The 8,802-nt window shown below is 30.5% G+C and overlaps 2 protein-coding genes across 2 annotated transcripts in view; one reads left to right on the top strand and one right to left on the bottom strand.

The window, feature by feature from the left end:
• The first annotated feature begins 1,059 nt into the window (after positions 1-1,059).
• Positions 1,060-2,966, top strand: LOC108751950 (small nuclear ribonucleoprotein-associated protein B). Its single transcript, XM_018492453.1, has 3 exons — positions 1,060-1,182; positions 1,746-2,280; positions 2,739-2,966. The coding sequence occupies exons 1-3, from the start codon at positions 1,180-1,182 to the stop codon at positions 2,849-2,851; spliced, it is 651 nt and encodes a 216-aa protein (XP_018347955.1). The 5' UTR covers positions 1,060-1,179; the 3' UTR covers positions 2,852-2,966.
• A 2,323-nt stretch (positions 2,967-5,289) lies between these two features.
• LOC108751909 (BRCA2-interacting transcriptional repressor EMSY) overlaps positions 5,290-8,802 on the bottom strand; it is a 7,991-nt gene continuing 4,478 nt past the window's right edge. The window contains 9 exon segments of the mRNA XM_018492394.1: positions 5,290-5,633; positions 5,778-5,887; positions 5,979-6,253; positions 6,321-6,500; positions 6,599-6,712; positions 6,893-7,047; positions 7,185-7,316; positions 7,410-7,649; positions 8,438-8,786. Of these exon segments, the coding sequence (XP_018347896.1) occupies positions 5,440-5,633; positions 5,778-5,887; positions 5,979-6,253; positions 6,321-6,500; positions 6,599-6,712; positions 6,893-7,047; positions 7,185-7,316; positions 7,410-7,649; positions 8,438-8,786 (1,749 nt within the window). The 3' untranslated portion in view covers positions 5,290-5,439.

Genomic DNA, 8,802 nt, shown 5'->3' with positions numbered 1-8,802 from the left:
CAAAATTTTATCTAAAAAAGTATTTCGTACTTAGCATTAAGCATTTGTAAATTTCTGAGTCTTAATTGTCATATAATTGTCATGATGTAATATACATATTATCTTGAATTTTGAACGAACCCTGATTAATTTATTCAGCAATTAATTTAATTGGCAGAATCATTTATGAAGCAAAACTTCTAATTATAGTATATATATATATAATGATCGTTGCACATATCAAAACTGAAAATTAATAATTCTGTACATATGTTAACAACAATGGTATGTAAAACTGAATTGCTGATTAATTATAAATTAATTAATCGAAATTGCTCTAAAACTGAAAATATTTTGAAGCGTTTTTTAATTAGTCAGTTTGTAAAATTCTTTCTTCTAATTGGTTCATCAAACGCTTCAAAGCATTTGTAGCGAGACTTTGACCACAGCCTATGAATACCAGCCTTAATGCCTATTGCACACTGGATATAATGAGAGATCAGCGACGATATCCAATAAGAACTCTGCTTTGTATTGTCATGTACAAAGAAGCAAGGGGTCGATTGTATATCTTGAAATAAGGTCAGAACAAATTTATTATAATATTCATAATTTAATTGGTCAATACCTAGTAATCATTGCTCACTTTTGTAATTTTCACCTCATTTCAAAATACACAATCGAACCTCAGAGCTTTCACGATTCAAAACCGATATGTAATGTAAGAAATTAATATTTGTGTTAATACCTTTAAAATATCTAATTTTAATTATATTGTAGAAATTTAAAAATATCATAAATATAGGTATTTGAATATAGGACGGGATTTCCTAAAAATATGGCCAATCAATCAATGTGTTACTACGTTACTTTATAAATTTGCAATTTGAATAAAATTGGAATTCTTCTAATTGTAAGCAAACTACAATTAGTTTCAAGCTATAAAAAAAATTTAAATGAATAAAAAAGAATCAACCTGTAGAGACCCTCCACTACCCCTGCTAATTTTGATTGCGTCATCAAATGGAAAGCACTTATTTATACCACATTTACACCATGGGTACACTTCAGGTACAATTGGATACAGTGGCGTGTTTGGCGGTTTATCTTCTTCATGTTAGAAGAGGTTATGCGGTAAAAGTTTTGTGTGGATTTTTCACAACTAATTTTTGTGCTTTACGTTGAAAACAATCAGCCAAGATGGTAAGTGACAATAATAATCATTATTAATTTTTTATAACGTAATAATCTTTAAAATTTTTCTCGACTTGTGATCCTTTTCAATTTCTTTTGCGTTTGAGGCTTAAACTCGCATTTCTAACCAAACAAAATGTTGGATTAATTTTCCGAGCAAAAGTTTCTATAATAAATAAAATTAAGATATACTTTATATTAAAAAAGAAGATAATGAATGAACAGTATATATTTAAAATATACATATATGACAGGTCTTTTCAAAGATAATAACGTCTGTTTATTTCGACAAAGTTGAGAACACATTAATGGAGCAAAATTTTGGGACTTTTTTTGTTTAAAAAACAGAGTTTTTATTATAAAGCACAAAACATGTTTTATTGTTAATAATATTAGTTTGTCAGTATTCATTCAACTTGAGATCTAAATAACATAAATATGTCTATGAACACGCATATAAGCATGCATGAGGACTGGATAAATTTATATCTAAATAATTTATTTTTAAATAAATATAAAATTGTTAATATAAAGATATATATATTTTTTAAATAACAAATTATTATTTTCAGACGATCGGCAAGAATAATAAGATGCTACAGCATATAAACTATAGAGTTAGGATCATCTTACAAGATTCTAGAACATTTATAGGCACATTCAAGGCTTTTGATAAACATATGAATCTGATACTTGGTGATTGTGAGGAGTTTCGTAAGATCAAGCCAAAAAATACGAAGCAACCGGAGAGAGAAGAAAAACGTGTACTGGGTTTTGTGCTTCTACGTGGTGAGAATATTGTTTCCTTGACAGTAGAGGGTCCACCGCCTCCCGAGGAAGGATTACCTAGAGTACCGATCCCAGGAGCTGCACCAGGACCAGGTATGGCTCGTGCTGCTGGCAGAGGTATGCCTGCGAACGTTGCAGGTGTACCAGCAGGACTTCAGGGACCAGTCAGGGGTGTCGGAGGTCCATCCCAACAAATCATGACACCTGGCAGTAGGGGTCAGGTCTCGGCACCACCTCAAATACATCCTGGTGGTCCACCACGTATGCCAGTCGGTGGACCGCCACCAGGCATGATGGGACCACCAGCTGGAATGATGGGTAAGATTTTTTTTACTCTTAAAAAACTCCACAACTCTTGATATATCGTCATTTTTCCTTTCTCTTTTTTTTTTATAATCTAAGAATAACTTAAGCGCGATTGTTTCTTCCTTTGCTAAATTTATATTCTAATATTTAGCATACATGATGTTTTTATTTTTTTATTCGATATTTATTAACACATATTTTATAATATATTTTTAAAAAATTTTATGATTTTTTTTATTTTTTTATTAAATACAACTATTATGCAATATATATCTGATATAAATTTATCTTTTTTTTTTTTTTTGAGTTCTTCATCAATGAGATTTATAAAAATGGTCCAATATATTAGTAGTATTTTATGTGTGTTAATTTAAAAAATTATCACCAATTATATAATTTAGAAAATAGTTATAAAACGCGCGCGCGCGTGTGTGTGTGTATGTGTGTATATACTTTTTGCGATCTTACAGGTATGCCACCCGGAATGCCACCTATAGGACGTGGTGGTCCACCGATGGGACCACCTGGCATGAGAGGTCCCCCTCCAGGTTTGATGCGCGGCGGCCCACCTCGCCCATATTAGTTGCTGGATTATTAAAAGATATTTCATAATAATATTGTTATACTCGAACGGACTTGCTCAAGCCAATCCGACACGAGCGTAACAATGTAATTAAGGATAAAAAAAAAATTCTTGTGTGAACGTGTAACAGTTTCATAAAAATAAAGATTAATTCATAATAAATAATAAAGTTTGCTCAGGTAATATTCATTATCTATATTTGGAAACTCGTGTGATCTCTCTTTTAGTTAAATTAATTGATAAAAATAAATTTATGATTTTAAACAATGGATTCTCTATGTCTCTGAAGTAAATCTTTCTAACAGCATAATGTTATAGTATATCTTCAGCCTAATATAAAGCTCTTTCTAGTATAATGATAAATACACACACACACACATACACACATATATATATATATATATATATATATAAGATTATTAAATGTTAAAAAATATAACATATAATCAGTTTATTCACGTTTAAATATTTTTATTTTTTTGCAATTAACTGTAAATTATTGTATATGTACATAGTTTACACTAGTATTATCATATATACAAAACAAAGTATCTCTGATTTATTGCATCAATTTTCATTTATAAATTTTATTTCTAAATGAGAGTATTGCCATTGAGTGGATACTGTATGTGCGCGTTTTTTAAAATAATCTTTTACATACAATACTCGATATCAAAGCTTTACATCGAAATTATTATAAAATAAGATTCATCTAAGTTAACTGATAATTGATGAAAAATAATTTTTTAAATACTAATTAATCCTTTGCCTTACGATTTAATTTGTGATCACGCGTTTCACATTATTAGCGATAAAGTTGATCGCGCGCTAAAACAATAAGTATCTGCCAATACGTTCAATCTCCCTTTACCGATGATCTAGAAGCCAATAATACTGTGTAAAAAACTTTCAAATATTATTTTATAAAGAAAACATCAAATATTCAATAACAATATAAAATTACTTACTTTCTTATACATATATATTTTATATAAATTTTATAATATAAAACAGAAATAAAATTTATAATAGAAAACAATATAATAAAAAAGGTCTTTTCATTGCTTGTAGATATGAATTTATTTTGTAAACAGTTTGCTTGGCTCACAACAGTTTTTATCACGAATTCTACTCGTGTTTTTTTCTTATGTTTATGTAATTTATACTACGAATCTCACTCAATATAAGGCAAAGAATTAAATTATTCGCTTTAATTTCTCTTTAAGTCATTCTGATAAAGAATGCGTTGTAACGTTTTTTCCGATTGCTACATTTCTAGATTTGGCGCGAAGTTTCTGATACCATCTTTTGATACGAAAAATCTGAGACACTCACAATCAGTACATGCAGAGTATACTTGAGAAATGTAATTATCTCAATTTACATATCGATAAAGATTAGCTGCTTACAAATTCGTACAATAAGAATGTAGGCGAAAGTATTTTGCAACTTGGCGAAAATACTGCATAAAATACAGTAAAGTCTAAGTACTCTAAGTAACAGAGTACATCGATATTGCAACTCGAAGGGCAGTGTTATTTCTCATTTACAAAAAATATAGCCTTTTCCTGTTACACTCTCTTAGTAAGAGCAAATTGTTGCTCTATATGAGCAAGTTTTATTAAAAAATAGCAAAAAACGATACTTCCCTCTTTCGCTATTAATAACTAGTACTATCATTAAACTTTTATTAACATTCGCAATTTATTAATGGTGATAGGGTGGAAGAAAGTATGTTATATATCCACCCAACGTCTTTTCTCAGAATAGTCCGAGATAGTCAGTACATTTACAAAATATTTACAATGCTGCTGCGATAGTAGTATGAGCAAGTGACAGATTCACAAAACCAAACTTCTAATACTTAACATCATAATATCACATTTACAAAAATGTCTTACATATTTACAAACAAAAGTATAAAATGATTTTCCAGTGTGTATATAATTTGACACATCCAGTTATCTCTCCTTTCGCTATATAACACAATAAAATTCAATAATTTGATAATTTTTAAAACTGAACAGTCAAATTTGTTAAATAGTAGATAAATTCTAAAAGCTGATGAAGAAACAATTTACATTGCAAACTGGGATTATGATAGATAAATGAACAAACGCGCATGGTTCTTTACAAAAGTATAAATTAATGGCAGATTATATAATTTGGCACTTATATACAGTACTAATATCAATCAATATGTTCAAAACAATATGTCGGAATCTTAACAAATGATCTAATTATCTTATTCATTTTGTACACGTAATAATCGCAAATGAAAAGATCATTTTCAATCCTTTCGAGATCGTCAAAATCTTTCGAGGAGCAACAAATGAACATAGCATATGCATATATACCTCGTTAAAATAGACGTACGCGCGCGCACGTTTTGTGTGTGTGTGTGTGTGTGTGTGTGTGTGTGTGTGTGTGTGTGTGTGTGTGTGTGTGTGTGTGTACATATAAATAGAAACATATACGCATATATACTTATACATGATAAATACGTCAGTACGCTTTCAAAACGAAAGTATCAGCCTTGCCGTCGTGTAATTATAATTACGACACGCATAACGCGAGATCTTTAGTTGTTACGAATCGTCATGCTCATTCATCTGGTTTACGGTCACCACTGATCTCGACGACTTTTCTAAATCGCTATTCTCGTCGTTATCCACTAGATACTGGAAGCTCTGCAAATTTTTATTTGTCGATTCTAACGTCGCATTAAATGTATCGATATTTTCGTCAGATTTTTCTATTCGAACATCATCTTCAACATCATCTATAATTGAATATAGACTTTTCACTTTTCATTATTTTGATTTTAATGACGCATCTCATCTCTGATTAAAACTAAATATAATTTATATATATATATATATATAATATATATATATATATATTCTTTTATACTTATGCAACATACCATGTATTTGCTTTGGCCTGACCAGTATTTCTTTGTTTCCCAACAATTTTGAAGATTCTAGCAGATTCGTGTCCTGAGAATTTATATTCGCTTTAACATCGTTATTTTTCCTACAAGAGAAAAAAGCATTAATTTATCAAAACGTTTATTAAATTCTTAAGATTTGATATCAAGAATTTGTTATACAAATAATAAAAATACCTATGCTCGATATTATTACTGTTACTCTGATCTGATCTGTGCTGTGTTTCTTCTGATATGGAAGTAATCATGGAATCTGTTTTTAGAGATGACTCTCGATCAATCATATTTTTATCGTTATTGCACTCTTCCTTTGGCAAGCACACATTTATATCCTGTATCAAAGTCTTGGCCTCAACATTACAAATGGCAGGTGAATCGAAAAACTGCGAGAGAACTTTGTTTTCCTGAACGTCATGCCGAAAACGCGTGACTGACACAACCGTTTTTCCAGACTGCAAAATATAATTATAGGTGCGTATAGAGATAAGACTAAACGGGACAATAGCGAGAATAAATTACCTTTATGTTCGTTTTAACAGATTCTGCATTCTGTGGCGAGTTTACAGTTGGCAGCATAGTCTTCGTTTGATCTCCATTATTCAGAGAAATATGATGAGATTGAACGTTGATCGAGTTTGTATTATGTTGGCTCGTAACGCACAGATTCTTTCCTTCCATTATTACTTTCCCTAGCACTTCCTAAAATGGTCAGTAAAGCAATTAATATAACGAAATCTATTCAACTTTTACTTTTGTTCTTTGATTTATCTTTGTATTCTTGATACTTATTAGAATACCTTGCCTGCATGTGATAGTGTTACGGATTTTGCCTTCTGGATAACGATCACATTAGCTTTATTTAATTTAGTGTTATAATGAGGCATATTTATAACTTTCTTGGGAAAAATACCCTAAAATAAATAATATACATATATTTTATAGCAATATAATAATATACTCTTGATAAAATGTATGTTTCTACATTATACTTCTGTTGCAGCAATTTTAACATAAAATTAAACAGAACTGATTCTCTCTCTCTCTCTCTCTCTCTCTCTCTCTCTCTCTCTCTCTCTCATATTTAGATTTACCGTTTTGGCAGTGGATTGATCAAAGGTTACAATTTGTTCCGATGGCAGTTTCGTACACATTAATGTTATGGGAACTTGTTTAACTTGAGGTGGCCCAGGACCGCTCGATACTGTAGTTCCAGGATAAACAGGCATTGATTGTGTAAGTCGAGCGCCTAAAGATTTATTTAGAATTTAGATTGTCTATATTTTTTACATACCTCAATTATAAAAATAATTGTAAGATGTTTCATACAATATTTTTTAAACATTCTTATCAACTACGAATAAATATCTATACTTAACATCTTACTTGTCATTCTAGTATAATTTTGTATTATTGGGTCACAAAGCGTCATAGAGCTTTTTGTAGTTGATGGATTTAAACTAATATTATCAGATAACATAGAGTTAATATTATCAGGTTGAGTTTTTTGTGTACCATCTGCAACAAAAGCAACTTTGATGGTTACAATGCATAGAAATCGAATGTATATTATGAAATTAAACCCACTGTAAATTAGATGCAGATACATACTTGTGCTATCTTGAGATTGTGTGTCTTTACTTGAATGCACTTTGTTTATGTTCAATATACAGCTTGATATTGCTGGCACTACTTTGGTATTAATTTTATTCTGGTCAGTGCTTACTGCCATTTTAAGATTGTTGGCGTAATTTGTGCATACGGAAGTTGTTGTAACAACTACATGTTTGTTTAATGAAACTGTGGTGCACTCACTCGGATGTTCTGATAGTGTTGTGCTCTCCACAGAATCTGAATTTAATACGAAAAATAATTGAAAATTAATTAACATACAAAAAATATATTTATAAGATTTATAATACTTTTGAAGCTTTCACGGATATTTTCTTCAGAGATCAAGGGGTTTACGGATTATCTGATACTGATATTAATACTAGTCAGTGCGTTCTTCACCCTGATAAAGCAAACGGCAAGGTTCAACATTGGCATTTTAACAATGTATCACAACACAGATAACCCGCAAATCCTTCGGCACTATTGATAAGATTTAAGTATTAGAATATATGAAAAATTTGTTGTCCAAAAAAAAGAAAACACATCTTCTATTTTATCATATAATTTATAATTTAGAAAAAGCAATCATTTTTAAACACCATGTAGATATTTTCTTTTACATGAATTTCTCAGCTTATTCTCAGGTATTCATATTATAGTTTTGTAACAAGCCAATCCAATTTTGCTCACGAGCTAAACGCTTCCACTTCTCCATCATCTTGTTGAGTGAGACAGTAAGAAAACCAAAAAGAATAGACTAGAACAACTAGTTACTAAGCAGATTGTATTCTTTTTGTTCCTTCTCTCTCTCTCTCCCTCTCTCCCTCCCTCTCCGTCTCCCTCCTCTCTCTCTCGCTGAGAATGAAAATAGAAACGTTTAACTCGTGCGCGAAACGTTGAACAAACCAACAATCAATATCATTCTATGTTAAGTAATTCGTTTCCTATCTAATATATACAGAAGTAATATTATCGTTGCTTTCTACGACTCTACATGAAAGTAGAAAGAAGTAAAAGAAACCAACCTGAGGTCTCGTTAACCTTAATTAACGCAAAATTTTGATGTTTGGTTACTTGTAGAACTTGTGATTGCTTATTTTCAGAAGTTCGCAAAATATGGTTCGATGGCTCAGATATTACTAGAACTTTATTTGGTGGTGCCGTCGGCAATGGAGAAGGAGATTTGCGTTTTCGAGAGGACTCCGTGAACTTTTCAATAACTTTATCAAGTACATCTTTATTATCTATCGTCTCATTTTCGATCAAATTTGTATTCTATGAATTATGCAAAGGACATGATTAATAAAATAAACATATAATATATATCATTATATATATACATATACATATATATATATATATATATATATATATGTATATATATATATAT

Source organism: Trachymyrmex septentrionalis, unplaced genomic scaffold, assembly GCF_001594115.1.
Source record: "Trachymyrmex septentrionalis isolate Tsep2-gDNA-1 unplaced genomic scaffold, Tsep1.0 scaffold53, whole genome shotgun sequence".
In the NCBI taxonomy this organism is placed as follows: Eukaryota; Metazoa; Arthropoda; class Insecta; order Hymenoptera; family Formicidae; genus Trachymyrmex; species Trachymyrmex septentrionalis.
Note: the sequence above shows the minus strand (reverse complement) of the source record. Positions and strands in the feature narration are given on the sequence as shown.

What these genes read in the sequence shown, in the direction of transcription:
- LOC108751950 (XM_018492453.1), top strand. An exon ending in ACCACCAGCTGGAATGATGG is followed by an intron (nt 2,281 to 2,738) that starts GTAAGATTTTTT and finishes GCGATCTTACAG; the next exon opens with GTATGCCACCCGGAATGCCA.